The sequence below is a fragment of the Artemia sp. Qi Xiang Cuo genome, chromosome 15 (genome assembly GCF_049724085.1).
Source record: "Artemia sp. Qi Xiang Cuo chromosome 15, ASM4972408v1, whole genome shotgun sequence".
NCBI lineage: Eukaryota > Metazoa > Arthropoda > Branchiopoda > Anostraca > Artemiidae > Artemia > Artemia sp. Qi Xiang Cuo.
This window is the reverse complement of record NC_142808.1, coordinates 63246039-63272870: the sequence shown is the minus strand read 5'-3', so window position 1 is coordinate 63272870 and position 26832 is coordinate 63246039. Positions and strand designations below refer to the sequence as shown.

Sequence of the window (26832 nt, the reverse complement as noted above, 5' to 3'; positions counted from 1 at the left end):
GTCTCCGGGGAAGTTAATTAATGTCTGACAGATGATGTCATGATTGATTGATTGACACAAAAGGGGAATTAATTTGTTGTTCTAAAGAGAATTGATTTATGAAAGGGAAATTAATTTGTTGTTTCTAAAGAGAATCGTTTCCGAGCAAACGTTTTGATCTTAGCGCGCGAAAAGGTTTCCAAATAATTTGAAATGCATGAGCGCAGGGACGCCAAACAAAAGGAACATGCCGAAATTCCGTTTAGGGATAATTTGGGCGAAACTGTTTTAGACAGGTTATGGAACTATTTCGGCGATACAGCTAGAGACATTTTAAAAGATGATTTTTGAAGAGATTTTGGAAGAGAATTTGAGTGTGGTCCTTATAATACACAAGTTTCAATTGAACAGTGTTGTGAGGTCCTCTAACCCAACCCCAAAGGTTCCGATCCCCCTACCCCAACCCCAAAGGTTCCGATCCCTCTACCCCAACCCCAAAGGTTCCGATCCCTCTACCCCAACCCCAAAGGGTTCCGATCCCTCTACCCCAACCCCAAAGGTCCCACGGGCTCCCAAAGGACCAATCGGCCCTCAAGTGCCGCCCAGACCCCTAAACACCCTCCCCAGGGCCTCAAAGGCCCCCCCAAGCTCTCAAAGGGTCACCGGAGCCCCCAAAGGCCCTCCCCTGGCCCCCAAAGGCCCTCACCCGGTCCCCAAAGGCCCCCCGGACCCTAAAATGCCCTCCCCCGATCCTTAAAGGCCCCCCAGGCTCCCAAAGGGCCCCCGAACTCCCAAAGGCCCTCCCCCAGTCCCCAAAGGTCCACCGGGCTCCCAAAGGCCCTCCCCGGTCCCCAAAGGTCCACCAGACCCCAAAAGCCCCCCCTGTCCCCAAAGGCCCTCTCCCGGTCCCCAAAGGTCCCCCAGGCACCCAAAGGGCCCCCCAGACCCCAAAGACCATCCTCCAGACCCCAAAGGCCCTCCCCAGACCCAAAAGCCCAACCCGAGCCCCCAAAGGCCCTCCCCCGGCCCCAAAGGTCCACCCGACCCCCCAAGACCCCCCACCAGTCCCCAAAGGCCCCCTCCCAGTCCCCAAAGGTCCCCCAGGCATCCAAAGGGCCCCCCGACCGCAAAAAGGCCATACCCGAGCCACCCCACGGCTTGCCCCGGTCCCCACAGGGCCCCCTGGGCTCCCAGATGACCACCACAGCCCTCAAGGGCCCCCCAGATCCCCAAAGGGCCCACCGGACCCCACAGGTCCTCCCCCGGTCCTCAAGGGTCCCCCCAGACCCCCAACGGACCCCCCGGGCCCCACAGGGCCCAATCGGTGCTCAAGGAGCCCCCGGCCCCCCAAAGGCCCTCAACCGATCCCCAAAGGTCCACCGAGCTCCCAAAGGACCAATCGGTCCTCAAGGACCCTCTCAGACCCGCACAGACCCTCCACAGGCCCCCAACGGCCCATCCCGGTCCCCTAAGGTCCCCTCGGGCTCCCATATGACCACCCCACCCCTCAAGGGCCCCTGGATCCCCAACCGCCCTCCCCCGACCCCTCCAAAGAGCCACCTCTCCCTTTTTAACACTTTTTATGGCTTTATTATATCCTTTTAGAACAAGTTCCTTTCATAATGTCATTCCTAAACCCATTTTCCAACTTGGAGTACCAATCCCTTCACTCACAACTAGACCTTACAGCTTTTTGGATACCTCAACATCAAGAAATACTTTTCAAAAGTCATTTCAGAGCAAGTTACTTTCTTAATGTCCCTCCTAAACCCATTTTCCAACTTGAAGTACTTATCTTTTTCACCCACAACTATACATTACAGGTTTTTGGATACCTCAAAACCAAGAAATACTTTTCAAAAGTCATTTCAGAGCAAGTTACTTTCTTAATGTCCCTCCTAAACCCATTTTCCAACTTGAAGTACTTATCTTTTTCACCCACAACTATACTTTACAGCTTTTTGGATGCCTCGACACCAAGAAATACTTTTCAAAGACCATTTCAGAGCGAATTACTTTCTTAATGTCCCTCCAAAGAAATTTAAAGTTCAATTCTAAATTTTTCGGTGGAAGATAGAAAAAGTAATACCATACTTGTGAATATTTTCACGGAAGATAAAAAGTTCTAGTTCAATTTAAAATTTTCTCAACGAAGTCAAGGAAAGTTCAAGTTCTCTTCTGAAATTTAGCAAAGAACACGCTTCAATTCTAATTTATCCAGAGAAAATAAAAATCTTCCACTTCAGTTCCATATTTCGCAAAGACATAGAGAAATTCAAAGTTCAATTCTAAATTTTTCGTTGGAATATAGAAAAAGCAATACCATACTTGTGAATATTTTCACGGAAGATAAAAAGTTATAGTTCAATTTAAAATTTTCTCAACGAAGTCAAGGAAAGTTCAAGTTCTCTTCTGAACTTTACCAAAGAACACACTTCAATTCTAATTTCTCCAGAGAAAACAAAAATCTTCCACTTCAGTTCTTTATTTCACAAAGACATAAAAAATTTTAAAGTTCAATTCTAATTTTTCGGTGGGAGATAGAAAAATTAATACCATACTTGTGATTATTTTCACGGAAGATAAAAAGTTTTAGTTCAATTTTAAATTTTCCCGGAAGATAAAAAGTTCTAGTTCAACTTGCTATTATGTTTGCGAAAACACACAAACTCAGAAAAAATGTTCAATGTTCCTTTAGTACCTACGCAATTAGACTAAAAATGAAGATATTTATGCAGAGTTTCAACTCGCTATGGCTAAGTTTGCTAAAAACAAGCTATTTTCTTGCGAAAACACACAAAATCAGAAAAAATGTTCAATGTTCCTTAAGCACCTACGCAATTAGGATTAAATGAAGAAATTTATGCAGAGTTTCAACTCGCTATGGCTAAGTTTGCTAAAAGCAAGCTATTTTCTTGCGAAAACACACAAAATCAGAAAAAATATTGTTGGGTTAGGTTAAGTTAGATTAGGTTAGCCTACGTCCGCGCGCATATAGGTTAGGTAAGGTTGGATTAAGTTAGGTTAGGTTAAGTTAGGTTAGGCTAGGTTAGCCTACGTACGCGCGCGTACGTAGGCTAACCTAGCCTAACATAACTTAATCTAGCCTAACCTAACCTGACTTAACCTAATCTAACTTAATCTAACCTAAGCTAACTTAACCTAACCTAACTTAATCCAACCTTACCTAACCTATATGCGCGCGTACGTAGGCTAACCTAACCTAATCTAACTTAACCTAACCCAACAATATTTTTTCTGATTTTGTGTGTTTTCGCAAGAAAATAGCTTGCTTTTAGCAAACTTAGCCATAGCGAGTTGAAACTCTGCATAAATGTCTTCATTTAAGCCTAATTGCGTAGGTGCTTAATGAACATTGAACATTTTTTCTGAGTTTGTGTGTTTTCGCAAGAAAATAGCTTGTTTTTAGCAAACTTAGCCAAAGCGAGTTGAAACTCTGCATAAATATCTTCATTTTTAGTCTAATTGCGTAGGTACTAAAGGAACATTGAACATTTTTTCTGAGTTTGTGTGTTTTCGCAAAGATAATAGCAAGTTGAACTAGAACTTTTTATCTTCCGGGAAAATTTAAAATTGAACTAAAACTTTTTATCTTCCGTGAAAATAATCACAAGTATGGTATTAATTTTTCTATCTCCCACCGAAAAATTAGAATTGAACTTTAAATTTCTTTATGTCTTTGTGAAATACAGAACTGAGGTGGAAGATTTTTGTTTTCTCTGGAGAAATTAGAATTGAAGTGTGTTCTTTGGTAAAGTTCAGAAGAGAACTTTAACTTTCCTTAACTTCGTTGAGAAAATTTTAAATTGAACTAGAACTTTTTACCTTCCGTGAAAATATTCACAAGTATGATATTACTTTTTCTATCTTCCACCGAAAAATTTAGAATTGAACTTTGAATTTCTCTATGTCTTTGCGAAATAAGGAACTGAAGTGGAAGATTTTTATTTTCTCTGGAGAAATTAGAATTGAAGTGTGTTCATTGAGAAAATTCAGAAGAGAACTTGAACTTTCCTTGACTTCGTTGAGAAAATTTTAAATTGAACTAGAACTTATATCTTCTGTGAAAATATTCACAAGTATGGTATTACTTTTTCTATCTTCCAACGAAAAATTTAGAATTGAACTTTAAATTTCTTTATGTCTTTGTGAAATAAAGAACTGAAGTGGAAGATTTTTGTTTTCTCTGGAGAAATTAGAATTGAAGTGTGTTCTTTGGTAAAGTTCAGAAGAGAACTTGAACTTTCCTTGACTTCGTTGAGAAAATTTTAAATTGAACTAGAACTTTTTATCTTCCTTGAAAATATTCACAAGTATGGTATTAATTTTTCTATCTTCCACCGAAAAATTTAGAATTGAACTTTGAATTTCTCTATGTCTTTGCGAAATATGGAACTGAAGTGGAAGATTTTTATTTTCTCTGGAGAAATTAGAATTGAAGTGTGTTCATTGACAAACTTCATAAGAGAACTTGAACTTTCCTTGACTTCGTTGAGAAAATTTTAAATTGAACTAGAACTTTTTATCTTCCGGGAAAATATTCACATGCATGGTCTTACTTTTTTTATCTTCCACCGACAAAATTTAGACTTGAACTTTAGATTTCTTTATGTCTTTGCGAAATAGAGAACTGAAGTGGAAGATTTTTATTTTCCCTGGAGAAATTAGAATTGAAGCGTGTTCTTTGGTAAAATTCCGAAGAAAACTTGATCTTTTCTATCTTCTAAGAAAAATTTGGAACAGAACTTTAAATTTTTTTCATCTCTTCGAGACAGATCTGAACTAAAGTGGAAAATTTTTATTTTCCGGGAAAATATTCATAAGTATGGTATTGCTTTTTCTATCTTCCACCGAAAAATTTAGAATTGAACTTTAAATTTCTTTATGTCTTTGTGAAATAAAGAACTGAAGTGAAAGATTTTTATTTTCTCTGGTGAAATTAGAATTGAATTGTGTTCTTTAGTAAAATTCAGAAGAGAACTTGAACTTTCCTTGACTTCATTGAGAAAATTTTAAATTGAACTGGAAATTTTTATTTTCCGGGAAAATATTCACAAGTATGGTATTGCTTTTTCTATCTTCCACCGAAAAATTTAGAATTGTACTTTAAATTTCTTTATGTCTTTGTGAAATAAAGAACTGAAGTGAAAGATTTTATTTTCTCTGGTGAAATGAGAATTGAATTGTGTTCCTTAGTAAAATTCAGAAGAGAACTTGAACCCTTCTTCAATTAGTTGAGTAAATTGTAAATCGAACTAGAACTTTTTACTTTCCGGGAAAATGTTCACAAGTAAGTTATTACTTTTTCTATCTACCACCAAAAATTTAGAATTGAACTTTAAATTTCTTTATGTCTTTGTGAAATAAAGAACTTAAATGAAAGATTTTTATTTTCTCTGGTGAAATTAGAATTGAAGTGTGTTCTTTAGTAAAATTCAGAAGAGAACTTGAACCTTTCTTCACTTCGTTGAGGAAATTGTAAATCGAACTAGAACTTTTTTATTTTCCGGGAAAATATTCACAAGTATGGTATTAATTTTTCTATCTTCCACCAAAAATTTAGAATTGAACTTTAAATTTCTTTATGTCTTTGTGAAATAAAGAACTTAAGTGAAAGATTTTTGTTTTCTCTGGTGAAATTAGAATTGAAGTGTGTTCTTTAGTAAAATTCAGAAGAGAACTTGAATTTTTCTTCACTTCGTTGAGAAAATTTTAAATTGAACTAGAACTTTTTATTTTCCGGGAAAATATTCACAAGTATGGTATTACTTTTTCCATCTTCCACCGAAAAATTTAGACTTGTACTTTAAATTTCTTTATGTCTGTGTGAAATAAAGAACTGAAGTGAAAGATTTTTATTTTCTCTGGTGAAATTAGAATTGAATTGTGTTCTTTAGTAAAATTCAGAAGAGAACTTGAACCTTTCCTTGACTTCATTGAGAAAATTTTAAATTGAACTAGAACTTTTTATTTTCCGGGAAAATATTCACAAGTATGGTATTGCTTTTTCTATCTTCCACCGAAAAATTTAGAATTGTACTTTAAATTTCTTTATGTCATTGTGAAATAAAGAACTTAAATGAAAGATTTTTATTTTCTCTGGTGAAATTAGAATTGAATTGTGTTCTTTAGTAAAATTCAGAAGAGAACTTGAATTTTTCTTCGCTTCGTTGAGGAATTTGTAAATTGAACTAGAACTTTTTATCTTCCTGGAAAATATTCACAAGTTTGGTATTACTTTTTCTATCTTCCACCGAAAAATTTAGAATTGAACTTTAAATTTCTTCATGTCTTTGTGAAATAAAGAACTGAAGTGAAAGATTTTTGTTTTCTCTGGTGAAATTAGAATTGAATTGTGTTCTTTAGTAAAATTCAGAAGAGAACTTGAACTTTCCTTCACTTCATTGAGGAAACTGTAAATTGAACTAGAACTTTTTATCTTCCGGGAAAATATTCACCAGTATGGTCTTACTTTTTCTATCTTCCAACAAAAATTTAGAATTGAACTTTAAATTTCTTTATGTCTTTGTGAAATAAAGAACTGAAGTGGAAGATTTTTATTTTCTCTGGAGAAATTAGAATTGAAGTGTGTTCTTTGGTAAAATTCAGAAGAAAACTTGAACTTCTCTATCTTCTATGAAAAATTTAGAATTGAACTTTAAATTTTTTCATCCCTTTGAGAAAAATCTGAGCCGAAGTGGAAAATTTTTATATTATTTGGAAAAATAGAATTGATTAAAAACTAATTTCTTTTTCATTGAGAAAGTGGGTGAAAAAGATAAGTACTTCATGTTGGAAAATGGGTTTAAGAGGGATACTAAGAAAGGTACTTACTCTGAAATGGTCTTTTAAAAGTATTTCTTGGTGTTGAGGTATCCAAAAAGCTCTAAAGTATAGTTGTGGGTGAAAAAGATAAGTACTTCAAGTTGGAAAATGGGCTTAGAATGAACATTAAGAAAGTAACATGCTCTGAAATGACTTTTGAAAAGTATTTCTTGATGTTGAGGTATCCAAAAAGCTGTAAAGTATAGTTGTGAGTGAAGGGATTGATACTTCAAGTTGGAAAATGGGTTTAGGAATGACATTATGAAAGGAACTTGGTCTGAAATGGTCTTTGAAAAGTATTTCTTGACGTTGAGGTATCCAAAAAGCTGTAAAGTATAGTTGAGGGTGAAAAAGATAAGTACTTCAAATTGGAAAGTGGGTTTAGGAGGGATATTAAGAAATTAACTTGCTCTGAAATGCTCTTTGAAAAGTATTTCTTGGTGTTTAGGTATCCAAAAAGCTGTAAAGTATAGTTGTGGATGAAAAAGATAAGTACTTCAAGTTGGAAAATGGGTTTAGGAGGGACATTAAGAAAGTAAATCGCTCTGAAATGGTCTTTGAAAAGTATTTCTTGGTATCGAGGCATCCAAAAAGCTGTAAAGTATAGTTGTGGGTGAAAAAGATAAGTACTTCAAGTTGGAAAATGGGTTTAGGAGGGACATTAATAAAGTAACTTGCTCTGAAATGACCTTTGAAAAGTATTTCTTGTTGTTGAGGTATCAAAAAAGCTGTAAGGTCTAGTAGTGGGTGAAAAAGATAAGTACTTCAAGTTGGAAAATGGGTTTAGGAGGTACATTAAGAAAGTAACTTGCTCTGAAATGACTTTTGAAAAGTATTTCTTGATGTTGAGGTATCCAAAAAGCTGTAAGGTATAGTTGTGAGTGAAGGGATTGGTACTTCAAGTTGGAAAATGGGCTTAGGAATGACATTAAGAAAGGAACTTGTTCTAAAAGGATATAATAAAGCCTTAAAAAGTGTTAAAAAGGGAGAGGTGGTTCTTTGGAGGGGTCCGGGGAGGGCGTTTGGGGATCCAGGGGCCCCTTGAGGGATGGGGTGGTCATATGGGAGCCCGAGGGGACCTTTGGGGACCGGGATGGGCCTTTGGGGGCCTGGGGAGGGTCTTTGCGGGTCTGAGAGGGTCCTTGAGGACCGCTTGGTCCTTTGGGAGCCCGGTGGACCTTTGGGGATCGGGTGCGGGCCTTTGGGGGTCCGGAGGCCCCGTGAGCACCGATTGGGCCCTGTGGGGCCCGGTGGGTCCGTTGGGGGTCTGGGGGGACCCTTGAGGACCGGTGGAGGACCTTTGGGGTCCGGTGGGCCCTTTGGGGATCTGGGGGCCCTTGAGGGCTGAGGTGGTCATATGGGAGCCCAGGGGGACCTTTGGGGACCGGGGAGAGCCTTTGGGGGCTCGGGTATGGCCTTTTTGGGGTCTGGGGGCCCTTTGGATGCCGGGGGGACCTTTGGGGACTGGGAGAGGGCCTTTGGGGACTTGTGGCGGGTCTTTGGGGGTCTGGTGGACCTTTGGGGACTGGGGAGGGCCTTTGGGGGCTCGGGTAGGGCTTTTGGGTCTGGGGAGGGCCTTTGGGGTCTGGAGGATGGTCTTTGGGGTCTGCGGGGGGCCCTTTGGGTGCCTGGGGGACCTTTGGGGACCGGGAGAGGGCCTTTGGGGACAGGGGGGGGGGCTTTTGGGGTCTGGTGGACCTTTGGGGACCGGGGAGGGCCTTTGGGAGCCCGCTGGACCTTTGGGGACTGGGGGAGGGCCTTTGGGAGTTCGGGGGCCCTTTGGGAGCCTGGGGGACCTTTAAGGAACGGGGGAGGGCATTTTAGGGTCCGGGGGGCCTTTGGGGACCGGGTGAGGGCCTTTGGGGGCCAGGGGAGGGCCTTTGGGGGCTCCGGTGACCCTTTGAGAGCTTGGGGGCCTTTGAGGCCCTGGGGAGGGTGTTTAGGGGTCTGGGCGGCACTTGAGGGCCGATTGGTCCTTTGGGAGCCCGTCGGACCTTTGGGGTTGGGGTAGAGGGATCGGAACCCTTTGGGGTTGGGGTAGAGGGATCGGAACCTTTGGGGTTGGGGTAGAGGGATCGGAACCTTTGGGGTTGGGGTAGAGGGATCGGAACCTTTGGGGTTGGGTTAGAGGACCTCACAACACTGTTCAATTGAAACTTGTGTATTATAAGGACCACACTCAAATTCTCTTCCAAAATCTCTTCAAAAATCATATTTTAAAATGTCTCTAGGTGTTTCGCCGAAATAATTCCATAACCTGTCTAAAACAGTTTCGCCCAAATTATCCCTAAACGGAATTTCGGCATGTTCCTTTTGTTTGGCATCTCTGCGCCAATGCATTTCAAATTATTTGGAAACCTTTTCGCGCGCTAAGATCAAAACGTTTGCTCGGAAACGATTCTCTTTAGAAACAACAAATTAATTTCCCTTTCATAAATCAATTCTCTTTAGAACAACAAATTAATTCCCCTTTTGTGTCAATCAATCAATCATGACATCATCTGTCAGACATTAATTAACTTCCCCGGAGACAGTTCTCTTCGAACTCCAAAGACATTAATTAACTTGACGTCATCTGTCAGACATTCCCTGGAAACAATTTGATTAATGACTGTCAGCACAGGTGCTCCAAATTCCTGGACGGCATAACATTCGCTGAGAGCGTGCCAAAAACACTCCTGGAGAAAGAGGTCATTGACCGATTACGCAATCATTCTCACTAATGACTCTATGCACATATATGGTGTTCTGACAGCATTAAACTAAATTGTAGGTGGCAGCAGGGGTGAGTCCTGGGACCTTCTGAGGCATCTCTACTTTCGTAATTCAATGCTTTCTCCACTTTCTTTACATTCCTCTTATTTTCTTACGATTTATCACTCAGATTATTTTTTTACAAGCCCCTCCACTATTAAATATAAAGCACTTTCCTCCTATATATTCCTAGCTGTGTTTCTAACTTTCTTCCCTTAGACACCATCATTTATATATGGATTTATTATTAGATTTATATATATATATATATATATATATATATATATATATATATATATATATATATATATATATATATATATATATATATATATATATATATATATATATATATATATATATATATATATATATATATATATATATATATATATATATATATATATATATATATATATATATACATATAAAAATCTAATAATATTTTGAAAAGCCAATACACTAATTGATTATCTTTCCCCTAAGCGTAGCTATACAAATATATGCTCTAATATAAAGAATTAGGGTTGAGGAGGGCGGTAGCCACCCTCAGATTTAGGATAATTTTATTTAGAATAATTTTATTTTATTTTATTTATTTCAGATTTAGGATATGGTATTGAAAACAATTGGAAATTAAATAATTTTTTTTCAGATGAAAATAAAGACTGAAATTAAAAATAAAAACAAACAGAAATTAACCTGCATACTAGAGCACTGCCCCTTCGCCTCAAAGACCCACCTAGTTTATTATAATAGTTTATTAACGAATGCATTTATACAAGGGCAATGTTTCAAAAATCAAAAAAAAAAAAAATTGAAAGGCATTTGGTAAGTAAAACACTCGAAATCGCCAAGTGGCTATTTTTTGCACTCATTTTAATGAATTTTAAATAAAAAGAATTGCTTGTTATTGAATTGCTTGAAAAATTGCGTGTTTTAAGTTTTTATGTCACTCTGTACTTTCTTTTGAGTTTTTTCTTAATTTCTTTCAGAGTTCACAGTGTTCTTAAAAGTCTTACCTGCTTTCAATATTTTCATTTCATTCTAATTTTAAATGGAAAGGCGGTGTGGTCTAAAAAGTTATTTCTCATACAGCTTTAAAAGCAGATATATTAATGCGTTTGGATTCAGAGTTTTATTTGGTTCTAGGAAATCGTAAGTGGTCCTAAAAATACCGACATTGATCCGAAATCCTTCCTTGTTGGCAATCAGAAGTTGCAGGTTGCTGAAGAAAAAGAGTAAGTTTTTCTTCAATTTGGACCCAAATTCTTTTATTTTCATATTTACAGTTGGTGCTTCATCCATCTAGTGTTATACATGACACTACTGCTTAGGCCTTGAAAAAATAAGACGTCTTCATCTAACTTTTTCTGGCAATGTTAGCCAAGTGACGTCAAGGCCATTGACTAGTCAATGCGTTTCACGTCTTGGTCGGACCTTTTTTCGCGCCCCTTGATTGATAATTCATATGGCACTTGGCAACATCACCCGATTTACTCAGGGTGACACATTATTTACGTGGGGTTCACACAAAATCTCTAAACAAGCCAAGTCCAACATATTACAGAAAGAATTGAAAATCTATTTAAACCACATTTGAATATATGTTTTTTTCATATTGGTTCTCTAAAAATATAAGGTGTTCCACAAGGTACGGTAAATAAGCTTTGAACAAATGTTGTCCGAAGTTGCGGGAGTGATTACGGAGAGACTATTTCTTATGATATTGAAATTATCATATTATTAGATAAATTTCGGTATTATTAGAATATAATATTATTACATACTCTGTGGTAGCACAATAGAAGGATGCTCTGGTTGGTAATAGGGACCCCAGGGATTTATCCCCGCTGCAGCAAGGTTGGGCGACAAGGTTTCTATTGTCCCATAAGAAAAATACAGCAACTGAAATGTCGATTCAATACCCTATTCACCAGCAAGAGCTCTGGGGGATCTTTATTTTTTTTTATCAAATTATTAATTTCAATTATAATTATATTATTACGTTAATACCAATGATAACGAGAAGGCTGAGATGGCTAGGGCACGTTTTGAGGATGAAGGATGATAGATTGCCGAAGATTGTCCTTTTCGGCCACAGTTTATAGAATCATCCAGTAAGTTTATCGCAGATCATTTCTGGTCTTCATTCTCGGTGCGAACAAAAAGCTCCTCCCACATATTCATGGATTAGCGGGTTAGTCTGTATGCGTCAATCAATGAGAAATGGTTCGAAATTGTATCATTCATAATTGTGAAAGCAGAAAAAAACTTGGTGAGCCAGCCAAGTGGTTTGCAAGTGTCTCATCTCACAGGTATGACTTAATTTATATACAATTTATTATTTAATCTATTATTTACAAACAGTCGACTCAACTGTTGGGCATTTGTAGTATTTTATAAAAAAAAGGGGGGGGGGGGTTGATGAAATTTGTGAAAAAAAGGAATTTTTTTTCTTCTAATAATCTGTATTTTCTTTTTCTAAGATAGAACAAATATGCCAGTTTGGTCTTCAATAATCTGTATTTTCTTTTTCTAAGATAGAACAAATATGCCAGTCCGGTCTTCAATAATCTTTATTTTCTTTTTCTAAGGTAGAACAAATTATTTTAGATATTTCGTATTCCTGTCTTAAAATAATCTTTATTTTGAGAGAAATTCGATACAAATGAATAAACGAACAAACGTATTAGGTTGTAGTACGGTTCTTTGCAAAACTTTTTTTTTTGAATTTTTTTCTTAAATCAAATTTTTTTTGGTTTCTAGCTGATATTTTGTATTATTAATTAATTGTGGGATTACTTCTTGTTTTCTTCTTGAGTTTTACACAGCGTAAAATTGAATTAGTGGCATATAATACACAAGTACCAAAAATCCTTCTTCTACACACAAAAAAAACAAAGCTCAAATAAATTTCTCAAATTCGAAAAGCCTTATTTTCCGCGAGCGGGTATTTACCGGAAGGGTATTTTCCGCGGGGGTATTTTCCGCAGAGGGTATTTTCCGGGGGAGTATTTCCCACGGGAGGGTATTTCCCGTGGGGGGTATTTAAAACGAGAGGTATTTCAAGGAGGGGAGGGGGGGGGTAATCCTCGCTGGTGTTTTCCAGGGGGGGGGGGTGGTAAACGCCTAGAACCCTGTGAACCATTCGCAATTTACATAATTTACTGTTCTTCCCTCGGGGGTGGATCAGTTCATCCCGCAAGGTATATTTACTGCCCCTTTTCGAACATAGTATTTTAATAATCCAGATGCACATAATGTGTTCTGATATAACTCCAATCTCCCTAATCCATAATTTAATATCTTCTTGCCTCCCTCCTCCCAGATCCAACGCATTGAAATTTGGAATTTTATATCCAACCGATTTCTGATAGATTGCAGATACACCATTCCAATTACTTCGCAACACATACTGTCTTTTGATTTACCTTGTTTGACTCTGCATGGAAGGGTGCATAGACACCCTTCCCCTTCCTTTCCTCTTTAGAATCTGAAACTTTCAAATCCATGCACCTAATTGTTCCCTATATATTGCAGATATGCTTTTTCAATAACCTGGTTGCCTTATACTTTCAATTTACCTCTGCCCCTTTTCACACAGAGAATGATCTCTGAAATTTTCGAGCCACTGACATCCAAGGCGGTATTTATAAGATTTACAAAGACTATCTGTAAAAAATTGTCAATTTGCATAAATAACGAGATCTTATGGAGCTGTGGATATTACAATCCACGGAGATAGACATATGACCTTTAGACTATTCTGAACAAAATTACTATCTAAAAATTTTGATTAGATGCCTTTGGGGCTTTTGGGGGTGGCTACAAAATAGAGCGTGTGAGCGCTGTTACCCTCTAATCACTTCGAGACTTAGAAAATGGACTAGAACTTTCGACTCCAATGGAATGACCACATTCCTGCACTTCTACGACCTCCCCTCCCCCTCTATAGAAAATGGCCATGAAAAAATATATATATAAATAGTACATGACAGGCACATAATTCTTTAATTTTCCTCGAAAAACTTCTTTTTTGGAAAACGATTGTTTAAATTGAATTACGCAGATTAATTTCCTCTATTTTACTCAAAATTTTCTAGTAAAATTGTCATTAATAACTCTTAAACGTATTGTCAAGCCTTTAATATTTGTTTTTCATATCAAAAATAGACTATAATATTAAAGATATACAAAATGATTTTCTAATTCATATTTCAAATTCTTCTTCTTTTCTTTCTTTTATCCAGAGTTCTTTGATCTACACTGAAATATCCCGGATGTAACTCCTTTCCTCCTTTCCTCTTATTTTTCCTTTTCCTGATGATGGGTTGGTGATGCTTCATGTAATGGCTAGAATCAAACCGGCTGTTGTTTTTTTCCCTACTCCTGAAAATAAAATAAAAAATCAATAACATTTCTTTCTTGTTTTATGCTATAAGACTCTCGGATTAAGTGCCATTTAATTTATCACTATTTCACTATCATTCCCTTTACTTTACTACCTATCTACCTTACCTCTTACTCGGCGTTTTGCTTTCTACCTTTCTACCTTTCTGATTCCTCACATACCTAATTTTTTCTCCTAATACATTTTATATACCTTTTCCCTAAAAACTTTTTTTTAACAATTTCCTCATTCGTACGATTCTCCATCTGTTAATTTGGCTATTTAAAAATTTGGCTATTTAATATGATTGGCGTTAAATGGCTATTTAAAAATGGCTATTTAAAAATTTGGCTATTTAATATGATTGGCGTTAAATGGCTATTTAAAAATGGCTATTTAAAAATTTGTATCCGGTATCATAGAGGTTACAAGGGAACGCAGACAGCTGAAAAAGGTACGGAAGGAGGGAGGCTGGTTGCCCTCCAATCACTTTCAGTTCTAGAAAATGTGGCAATAGAAGTTTCAGTTTCTTAATCATATAAGCCCCCTCCCAAGTTTCATCAACAGCCCCTTCCATACGAAGCGGCCGGGGAAAATTCTGTTTTGCAATTTTCTTGCCTTTCATCGGGCCACGTTTAGGAGGGAGCGATAATTTTTTTATCTTCTGTATTTGGGGCCCCTCAGTCCAAAGACTTGAGAATACAAGTGTCTATCCAATGGGAGAAAAGTTTTTAGCCCTTATTATGGTCATATTTTTCTGAAAAATTAGGGGGGGGGGGGGTTGCTCCAAAAGAATATTTTTGGACATGAGGTCCTTTTGGTCTAAGGAGTTACGGCTGTAAGTTCCAACCAATCAGGAACAAATAATTTTGCAGTGTTTTTGCTCCTCCTGGATTCGTATCCTTCCAACAGTAAAAATTGTAGTCCTTTTTAAGGGTTAAGGGAGAGATGAGGGATGGGAGGTACTAGGGATAAGGGATAGGAGGTACTTTGGTTCTTTAGTCATGTAAATTGAAAGTCCTCATATGATTCCACCTTTAGAAAGATGCAACATGCCCACCTTTCTACTAAACAATTGATGGTGATAGTGGAGGAGGGCGGGGCCGAAGGGCCATTCTGTGCCTTGGTAAAAAAGACTGAAAATCATTGTATGTTTATGAAATAAGCAATGTGTTGATGACCTTGAAGGTTGGTGAAGGTTTCCTCTCTTGGTTTCATAGGTTTTTAGTAAATTCTATAGGGTCATCTCCAACACGGCAGAGGCTACCCAATATCTGTTGTAATGTTAAAGTGGGATCAATATTTTAGGAAATTGTAGAACGGATTCAAGGATATCAGGAATAAGGTCAATTTTAACTAAAAGAAAAATGATGATAATAGTAGATTTTTTAGGTTGCACGCTCCTGTTACTTCAGTACATTACACCGTTTTCCTGTCTTCAAATGAAACAGTTCGTTGTAAACACAGTTTATCGAATTATCCAGTAAGTTTATCGCAGATCATTTCTGGTCTTCATTCTCGGTACGAACAAAAAGCTCCTCCCACTTCTTTCTGCATTAGCGGGTTAGTCTGTTTTCGTCAATCAATGAGAAATGGTTACAAAGTGCATTATTCGTAATAGCGGGTTTCCACTTGTTTCGTGTCCAAGAGAAATCTGACTTGTCTACCCGTGAAAAGATCTAATGCCGCTTATGTTTCTATCTGCAAAAACGTTCTCTGGAGCACTCGCAACTTTGGTCCGGGTTTTTATAATGGGTGAGATAGGGTATGCTAATTCTATAAACTGTGGTGGTAACGAACTATAAGTAAGGAGCGACCCGGCTCAATAGTAATCGAAACTCTAAAAAACGGAATTTTGATACCAATAGATGCATCAAAGGAATTGACTTGTTATGTTGATTTTAAATATATAATTTTATCAAGTCTAGTCCTACCCATCAAAAGTTACGAGCCTGAGAAAATTTGCCCTATTTTCGAAAAAAGAGAAAAGCACCCCTAAAAGTCATAGAATCTTAATGAGAATCACATCGTCAGATTCAGCGTATCAGAGAACCCTACTGTAGAGGTTTCAAGCAACTATGTGCAAAAATTTGGAATTTTGTATTTTTTGCTAGAAGAAAGATCACGGATGTGTGTTTATTTGTTTATTTTCCCAGGGGTGATTGTACCGACCCAATGGTCCTAGAATGTCACGAGAGGGCTCATTCGAACGGAAATTAAAAGTTCTATTGCCCTTATTAAGTGACCAAAAAAACTGGAGGGTAACTAGGCCCCCTCCCATTCTCATTTTCCCCAAAGTCACCAGATCAAAATTTTGAGATAACCATTTTGTTCAACACAGTTGAATAATCTAATAACTATGTCTTTGAGGACAATTTAATCCCCCACAGTCCCCAGAGGAAGGGGTGTAAGTTACGAATTTTACCCATTATTTACATATAGTATTGGTTATTGGGAGGCATACGTTTTGCTTAATGGTACACACCGCTATAGACTCTATCAAGGAAACTAGTCAAACGGGAGAGACAGATACTCGGTTACCATGGTTTATGAAACAAATTTGGGCTATATATTTGCACATTAGGGGGATGGGGGGGGGGGGGGGTAAAGCATAGCATATATTAAATACGTAACCTAACCTAACCTAAGTACCTCCCCCCCCTAAAACCCAAAAAACAACAAAGCGTGAGAAACCACGCTAGTTCATACAGGCAAAGAGTTCATTCATTAGACAGTTTGTACTTGAGTTATTGGGACATTGGGACATTGCTATGAAGGGGGCGCCGAATTTCCCAGCATTATTTAAAAAAAGATCAGAAATTAATTAAAAAAACAAGTTTTTCAACTGAAAGTAAGGAGCAACACCAAAACTTAAAACAAACAGAAAATATGACGTATATGATCGGGTTCGCCCCTAGTCAATTCCTCGCTCTTTAAGCCAAAGATTTTTTAGTACTTTCATTAGAGCTATTTATTCTAATTAACGGCCTTTGTGATTAAGGGGTCATTTTTAAAGAATCGGAACAAAATTCGAACTTTAGCGTAAAGAGCAAATGTAACCGCAAATGTCGATATACAACATTTTCGTTTACAACTGGAAGTGAATTAAGGCTCTGTTTTCAAAATATATATATATATATATATATATATATATATATATATATATATATATATATATATATATATATATATATATATATATATATATATATATATATATATATATATATATATATATATATATATATATATATATATATATATATGTGTGTGTGTGTGTGTAAAAATGATCTGGATAGGTCGAGAAGTTGAGAAGAGTCGTTAGAGCCTTAATTTTGAAAACAATTCATATGAGTGATGTCATATTTATGATCACGTTTCAAGAGTATAAATTACATAATTTTCGACCCAGGAGTGGTCGTATCGTTTTTAGTTTCTATGACACCTGCAATATTACAAAAGACGACAAAATGACTGTGAGCAGCTAAAAAAAGGTATGGAGTATGGCTTGTGGTTGCTATTAAATAAAAAAAAAGTCATTTTTCCAACTGAAAATAAGGAATAACATTAAAACTTAAAACGAACAGAAATTATTACATATATGAAGGGATTGCCCCCTTCTCAGTACCTCACTCTTTACGCTAATGTTTGACCTTTTGTACAATTAATTATTTAAGAATGACTCCTGACAGACAAGGACCGTTTTCTCCTCTTTTTAGGAACACACTTGAAACAAGCTATTTGCATGCTACAGGGAGGGTTAAGTAATTAAGTGAACTACAGGGGCGGATCCAGAATTTCTTTTAGGGGGGGGGGCAAAATAGGCTGATCGATAAAAATAATTTTAGGGGGGCGCAAAATAGGTTGATCCGATAAACTTGCGTTAGGAGCAAGTTTAATTAGCCCACACTTGAGTTAATTGAGTAAATTACACTACTTTCGACTAAGACAAGGGGGAGGCGCTCCCCTCACCCCTTTGGATCCACCACTGGTGAACCAAAACCAAGTCCAAAACATAACAGGGAAATTTAAGCTGCCAATGCGGAGTAACAAAAAAAAAGCATCTGAAAGAAAAAGCAGATAGCATAAAAACTGTATAAAAAAATAAAATTAATATGCGAATTTCGCTTTTAATTATGCACGTACGGTGAGCTAACATCAAAACATGCATTGAATCAAAAACGTTCAAAAATTTAATAAATAAACAACTTTTTTTTTACTGAAAGTAAGGAGCGACATTAAAACTTAAAACGAACACAAATTATTCTGTATATGAAAGGAGCTGTCCCCTCCTCAACGCCCCGCTTTTTAAGCTAAAGTTTTACTCTTTCTCACAACTCTACTTTTTAAAATAATAAAAACTTTAGCGCAAAGAGCGGGGTGTTGAGGAGGGGAATGCTCCTTTTATATACGCCATAATTTCTGTTCGTTTTAAGTTTCAATGTTGTTCCCTACTTTCAGTTGAAAATAACTTCTTTTTTTTTTATTAAGAGATAAGAGACAAGGACAACGAAAGAATTGAGGCCTTGAATGAGTGTTGCACTTGCCATAGACAGTAAAGAAAATACCATCGAGCCATCTTAATGATTAGATAAAATAAAACTTTAGAAATGGATTGTTTTAAAGTAAATTTGGGCTGGAGGATAAACCAGAGAGGCTATAACCTGACACCCTAAGGGGGTGCTCCCCCCAGGGCACGAGTCTTCTCTCACGATATCCTGCGATGTATTATTCCCATTTATTATACCTTGCATCTTCCGTTTTGACAGACTTTAAAACCCGCAAAATAAATGCCCCCCGCCTTTTGAAGACAACCTGATTGCGTGATTGGATGGAGGATATTGCTATCCTTTTATGCATAGAAATCCTGGATCAGTGTTCCTAAGGTAACAAACGTATTTGCACCAGATGCAAACTTTAACTCTCCTGAATAATACACAGTTTCTGTCTTCATGGCTGAGACGCCTCTCCTCAATGACAACAATTGGAGGGGCATTTGCCCCACCCTCAGATATTTTATCCCTCCCCCCTATATTCTGAAATATACATTTTTCTGTATTTTCATTGTTAAAATACCTGTTTTGGTATGTTCATTAAAAAAAAAGCTCCCCTCCCTATGTTTTGAAAAATACATTTTACACTACTAACTAAATTTACTTGATTGACGCCACTGCAGATTCTCCCCCTCACCCCTCTTCCTGTGACTTTCTGAATGAGGAGGTGACTGGCTAAAATTTTTAAGACCTTCTTTATTTTGCTCTTCATAATCTGATGCTAAAATTTCGATCACTTGTTCCGCTCGAGACACTCCTATAAACATTATGGAAAAAATTAAACTGCATTTTGTCCAAGAGGAGGGGTGTTGTCTTTTACTTGGCAGTCAGCACATTTGCATAAGCGTACGTAGAACCCACAGTATATAAATAATATACAGTAAGATCATTCACAATCTCAACCATTATACAAAGCCGGACCGAGATGCAAGTGCTCCGGAGAACTTATAAACATAAGCGACATTAGATTTTTCATGGGTAGACAAGTCAGATTTCTCTTAAACACAAAACTTGGCTCTACCTTTTTAACAAAATTTTAAAGAATCTAATTTTGAATTAATTTATTCCAATACATATATGTAAAAATTGGTAATTAGTAGTGTAATGTTATCATTAGATGTTTTTCAGAAATTACAAGTAGGTTTCAAAGTCTCAAATTGGTTTCAAAGGCATTTTCAGAAAATTTCTATGATAATACGTGTTCCAGGCTAATATACACTGAATTGCTGATGGACGAGGACGGACGAGTATACGGGCAGAGCTTTTATACGCGCCAAGACTGTATTAGCCAAATATTATTGAGTCGTGATTCTACTGTATATTATTTGTACATAGTGGTAAAAACTGAGCAAGATTAATTTTCACCCAAGCTGGTGGTAATCTGTTTCTTCGCTGGCGGATACGTTTACATTAATTGCGATTGTGCAACTCACAAACGAACAACAAAAGTTTCCCCTATTTTTGCAATAGCTCTTTCACAATTTTCCCCTTCAAGTTGGTAATTATGTGTAGTGTTGCTTTCAACCCAGTAAGAATGGCCATTGAAATGTAGGTTAGGGTGAATTTCAAAAATTGAGGGTGAATATCCAGCTGAAACAAAAGTAAACATAAATGGGACGGTTGATTGCAGACCGAATGAAGAATAAAGGCTCATGAAAGATCTTACTTAAGTGACAAGGACACTTCAAATGGAAGTCTGAGTTTAAAGCTAGTTAAGTGGAAAGTAATACAAACATGTTTTAAAATAAAACATAAAATCGCGAAGAAACGAAGAAAATGAGGACAATTAACAGCCAGTGAAAAATTTGAAAAATTATGCAAATATTTCGGTCAAGACCTCCGCTTGACCATCCTCAGTGTAGAATAAAACTGATAAAAGTATAAAAAACCAAACCTTAAAATAAATACACAAAACTAAAATTGGACGACCCTTTCTCAGTAACGGTGAAAGGATAATTTATAACATGTTTTAAGAAATTAAGGAAAAGATCGAGGTTAAAATTTAAAAAAAAACGCCATTCCTATACAGTTCTTCAGTTTTGAGAGAAGAGGGTGCCAAATTAAGAAGGAAAAAACAAGCACGTGCGCGAAAAATTTGTAAAAAAGTTACAAACACTTGAAAGTAAGATTTCATTTTAATTGTCCTTGCCACTTCAAGAAGTTATGGCCCCCTTTTACCTCAACCCCCCATGCGACTTGGCCCAATTTAACTGAACGCTCGTTCAACCACATTACAACTCAGACCCATTTAACTGAACTCTCGTTCAACTGAGCCTAATTTAGCTCAATCTAACTCAACCCCCGTTAAACTCAACCCCCGTATAACTCAACCATCATGCAACTCAGCCTCCCTTAGCTAGTACACACTCAAGAATTGAAGTTAGGTTAATCATAGTGAAACATACTAAAATATGATGAAAATATAATAGTTTAGTATTAAAATTATAGAAACTACAACAAAGAATTATGGAAGGCGGCCGTCCAGACCGCCTTATATTAAATACGTAACCTAAACTAACCTAAGCCAGCGAAAATATCAAGTAAACATTTAATTAAAATATAGCTACAATGTAGTTTCCCACCGAGCCGAAGCTAATTGTCTGGCATAAAGACTGTTCGCAATATAAATTATTTAGTGTGTACCAGCTAACAAGGAAGTACCCATGTGAATATTAATGTTAATATTATTGTCCCTCAGTTTTTCAAGAAATTAAATTTTGAATTTTTCAAAACTCTCACGGAAGTTTTTCTAAACCCTCACACGGAAAACGTTTTCCTCAAAACGTATTCCTCTCAAATTTCTTATCCCGCGCCTATCTTGCTATCAATCGCTGCTTTACTCCAAGATATAAAAAAAACTTCCATCCCTACAATAGAGAATACAATAAATAACTACAATAAATAATAGAATTTCCCATTCCCTTGTTTTTTTTTTAATTTTAATTTTTACATTTTTTAAATACTTTATAAATTTCACTAGTCTATAACTAACTACTGTATTATTACAATTATTGAACTAATAAAAAATTAGTTTGCTTTATTATTTTTTTAATTGTTGGGGTTTTATGACATGTATTTTTTAGAACAGTTATCGTGCGAAGGTTTGACCAAATTGAACGGATGATTCTCCATTCTGTGGTGACGCCATTTTTGTAACTTTTCAGTAGAGCTTAAAAAGGAAAAAAAAATTGTCCATGGAGTATGTCTCTTAGTCCATTGATATTGCCGTATAAATATATAATTCCCCGTTGTTTTGCATCTCGACTGGTTACTTCGTCTTTGTTAGCCCGTTTTCTCAGATTCTTTACCTGGTGAGAAGCATTTTACCAAGAGATTTCAGTAAAAATTTTAGACGAAAACACTATTTGAAATAATTCAAAAATAAGGATGGCAATGCGGCTGTGATAATTAAAAGGCGACGCCATTTTTGTAACTTTTCAGTAGAGCTTAAAAAAGGAAAAAAAAAATTGTCAATGGAGTAAGTTTCATCATGATTCTCCATTCTGTGGTGTTAAGCGTGTGATTAATGCATACTATAGCCAATTTTAAATTATTTTTGTTTTCAACCATGCATTTTTTTTATTCCGGATCGTTTATTTTTCATTCTTCTCAGTTTATTGTTTTTTTTTTGCTTTGTTTTTCTTTTTTAATTTTGACTCCAATTATAGGTCCGGCCCAAATATATTCTTTTGAAATACATTTTTTTGAAATATATATCTTCTCGCTACAATTTATTTTGCTTGGCTTTTTGGAAACCGTTTTTTTAGGATTTTTTTTATAACTGTTCATCAAAAGTAATCGAAAACGGTATTATACAGCCTTTCCGGTTACCGCAAGCAAACTCGCCCCTGAACTATACGTTATTGATTTGGAAATATATTAGGCTAATTAATACATTTTAGCCTACAAATGTTTTAAGATATTATCAAAACCGCCTGGGTTCATTGCCCTGTGTGAATTGTCTCCCATTTTCAACGAGTAGAATTAGACACTCGGCAGATTTTGAGTGGTTCGTTTCAACAGAAGTGGGGCGGACTTTTGAAGACTACTCAGTTTGTTAGAAATAAATGGAAATTGAGAAAGTTAAAATATTTCAGGCCAGCGACGAATTTACCTCAGAAACGTGGGATTTTCTCGAAGATATCGGGGATGTTTTTCGGAAAGAAAGAGCAGGTATGTTTTTTGTGTTTTAATAGGCCTAAAGATCGACTAATGGAAGGAAATGGGGTACCGCTCAATTAGTTGCGAAACACGCGAGACAGCCACTCGAGAAAAGCAAAGATCAAATTGGCATTATCTGGTATCTCCTATGGGACACTGAATAAACAAGGGGTTTCTCCCTCCTGGAACTAGATTTAAGCTTTAGTTTTTTGGGGGTTTAGGGGAAAAAAGGGGTAAATTTCTACCAAATCATATTATTGACTTATGCATAAAGTGAATATACCGTTCGATGTCTTTTTTATGCTGATTACGAATATAGTAATCATTTCTATCGGAAATGAATTTCAGCACCCCCCCCCTATATATGCCTATTCAGGGTATATATTTCTACAACCTAACCAAACCCTGAATTGGCATATATAGAGGTGGGGCTGAAACTCATTTCTGATAGAAATGATTGTTATATTCGTAATCAGTGTAAAAAAAAGGCATTGAATCGTGTATTCACTTTATTCCTAACTCAATAATATGATTTGGTAGAAATTTACCAAAAAAGGTACCTAGGTTAGGTTAGATTGCGTATTTAATATATTTTGTGCTTTACCCCACCCCCCTAATGTGTAAATATATAGCCGAAATTTGTTTCTAAATTATTATATTCATCATATTTTGTTTTATTTTAGGATTATTCAAACTTCATTAGCATTAATAAAACTTCACTTCTCGCGTGTTGCCTAGCAAATAGAACAGTACTGGAAATAAGTGTGGTCATGATTTAGATGAATAAGGTCTTCATATAGATGTGGATAAGGTTAGCTTTTCGCCCACTTTGACCTATGGATTTAATGCTGCTTCTGGGGGGAGGGGCGGTGACTTCCCGCCACCCGATGTACATCTCGCAACGCCACGTGTGCCGTACAGTTTCTCCACGCTTGGTATCATTCTCCAACGCTTGGGACAGTCCCTAAGACACCTGGCACAATCCCCACTTGCCTGGCACACTCCCCACTTGCCTGACTGGGTTCCGACACTCTTGGTACGCGCCACCTGATGTACATGGTTTCTGTTAGAGAGCAACCCTTTACTTCTGTGTATACCAACTGTTGATTATGAACGTTGTGGACCAGCTGTTGATAAGAAATAGGAGCTCCAATTTCTGAAAATATAGGGGGAATAGGGGGAAAATATAGGGGGAATTTTCGAAGTTTTTTATGAAGATGAGACAAAAAGGCATTCTTCAAAATCCAGTCTGTTTTTAATTTTAGAAAATACCTGACAAGTTGTTCACACCTCTTTCCCTGTGCCTCCCTCATTTACCCCCCTTCCCTGATGAGAATAAGCCTAAAAACTAATGGCACACCCACGGGTCTGATAGCCTAAGCAAAATTGGCTTGATTGTGCTAAATATGCGAAATAGCAAAGGACCACTCTTCTCCAATTTCGCACAACGATGCATGCGAAAAAGAGCTTCAATCTGCTGGGCTAGATGGGGAGGTCAGGCAAATCCAGGTCTCATACTGCTTCGAATCTTGTGAACTAGTCTCTTAAAAATATTTTTATGTTTTCTTTGTGTGTTTTACTTTTTTTGCGTGTGTTCTATGTCCTTTTTTGTATTTTTTACACACTCAGAGCTCCAGAAATCTTGACCATAGAAATGTGGTCGTGATTCACGTAAATTAGGCCGATGTACAAAAGGAAATAAGAGCAGTGTTTTTGCTAACTTCAGAGCTGTGTATTTTTGATTGTAAAAACAACTGTTAAACATCATGAACTAACTATTGATGAGAAATAAGCCCAAAAACTGATGACTTACTTGACTTAAGGCTCATGCTGGTGGTCCAGCGTAGAGAGAGATGACTTTTTTCCTTCATTCCGTACGGTCCTGCGCAAGCGGGACTGCTTCTTACAGATAAGTACCGATCATGGAAAACTAATGGCAGACCCACAAGTTCTATAAGCAAAATTAATCGGGTTGTACTGCATACATGATATAGCAAAAAGCCACTTTTTTCCCAGGCAATTGCAGTCTGCCACGGCCCGTGCGTGCTACAGCGGGAGTGTGCTCCAGCCACTTCTATTGATTCGAAGATGGTCGTTTTCTTTTCTTCTACGGGCCTAGAGGTTCAATAATTAAGAAGTTTGGGGCGGGGGTCACGTCATGATTCGAATGGATCGAGGATTATAAATGAGTTAAGACCGTAAAAGAGTGGTTTTCCAATAAATTAGAGCTGTTGTACTTCCACTTCTTCATTTTCGCCAAAACAAACAGGGATGATCAGTGCTGAGCCAAATCAGGGTGCAATTCCATCTTGGAATTCCATCAATTCCATCCAGCTCTCCCGTAGCTCCAAGGTTTCAAAGAACGAATCATTAAATTTGTACTGACCACCAGCGGCGTAGCTAAGGGGAGGGTAAAAGGGGTGGCTGTCCCTTGATGCTGCCTCTGAGGGGTCGCCAAACTGAGTTTTTCTGTTTTATAAACCATGTTTTGTTAACTAATGTGGTAGTTATGGCAGGGGGGGGTGGAAAAAACCGATATTGTTCCCGGGCACTAAAAATCCTAGCTATATCTCTGCTGACTAGATCTAAGGGAAACATGGTAATAAAATAAAAGTAGTTCCATTAGGTTCCTTATTTTATGCTCTTTCGAAACATCATGATCAATTTTATTGCATTGTATACCTCTGATGGTCTCAGATCTAGCAAATACAATATATAGGAAACTAAAACAAAACACTAAAACAATGAAATTCTTGCTTCATAATATGTAACTTGTTCCTATTAATCAGATTGTCGTATTTCCTTCAATTCGGCCGTAATAATTGAAAGGGAGGCTTAAAAATATCGCAATTATTCCATCTCGGTCAAAAATGAGTTATAGGCTATGTGTTGTCGTTACGAAGCAAAAAGACACATGGTATTTTTGGACTTGGACAAACTTTGAAGACAAGAGACATACTCCATGGACAATTTTTTTTTCCTTTTTTAAGCTCTACTGAAAAGTTACAAAAATGGCGTCGCCTTTTAATTATCACAGCTGCATTGCCATCCGCATTTTTGAATTATTTCAAATAGTGTTTTCGTCTAAAAATTTTACTGAAATCTCTTGGTAAAATGCTTCTCACCAGGTAAAGAGTATGAGAAAACGGGCTAACAAAGACGTAGTAACCAGTCGAGATGCAAAACAACGGGGAATTATATATTTATACGACAATATCAAGGACCATCAGAGTAGAGGGGGGGTTGCACTCAGGAAAGTGACCATAGCATTTGAAGAGCATGAAATAAAGGATGTAAAGGTACCAATTTTATTGGCATGTTTCGTTTAGGGGCCTATTTTCGCGAGGATGAGAATTGGACTCACGTTGGCCCCTTACCTGCATCAAAGCAGCCATTTGTTAAACAAAAAGTGCGGTTTTATCCATCCAGTTCCAGAGTTGCCACCACGGTCAGTTTTTAAAGTGGTACAATTGCCCAAATTTGCGTGCTTTTTCGGCGCTAGTCCAAATTTTTTGATGAAATATAGCTAAAATAGCATTTTTGTGCTAAAGGTGGCAACACTGTCTAGTTCTACTCTGGTCAAATAGAGGAGGGTGGAAGCACAAACATACTTCCATTGAACAAATTAGCGCGGAAACACAAATTCACGTGGATACAAGATTTTATCCCAGCTCACATCCTTCTGAACATTGCCTCTCGGTGTGACAAGAAATTCAACGTTTGATCTCCTAAAATGTGTTTGTTAAGAAATTGGCCTGCCGTTCTCACCTCTCCCCTACCCCCACCCATGAAATAACTCATTTTAAGTTCTTCCGTGTTTTTATGACAAAACTTATGATTATTCGATCGTTTTTGAATTTAGATGAACTGATTCAGGGACGTAATTTGCCATGCGGTAGGGGGACAACTCCCCCTCCCAGACCTCAGTTTGCCACTCCCAGACCCCAGTTGAAATTAAGTTTCATCAAAAATCTTGTCAAAGCTTAGATAAGCCTGCATAATTCAACCATCCACAGAAATAGGTCAGTTATTTTCTTTAGTATATCTTCACCTTTATGGTACTATATGGCTAATTTTTCAGTTTTCAATTGATATGGGAAATTTGACTCCAACTTTGCCCCCCCCCCCTGCCAGGATTTTGACAAA

At 37.2% G+C, this 26832-nt stretch overlaps 1 protein-coding gene across 4 annotated transcripts in view; it reads left to right on the top strand.

The window, feature by feature from the left end:
• Window positions 1–26832, top strand: part of LOC148943977 (uncharacterized) — a 117589-nt gene that overhangs the window by 75417 nt on the left and 15340 nt on the right. For 3 of the 4 annotated variants that reach the window (XM_089101549.1, XM_089101548.1, XM_089101550.1), the window contains 2 exons: window positions 10732–10820; window positions 22623–22698. In XM_089101549.1, the coding sequence (XP_088957675.1) occupies window positions 10732–10820; window positions 22623–22698 (165 nt within the window). The remainder of the gene's footprint in view (window positions 1–10731; window positions 10821–22622; window positions 22699–26832) is intronic. The other variant, XM_089101551.1, reaches the window with a different exon arrangement.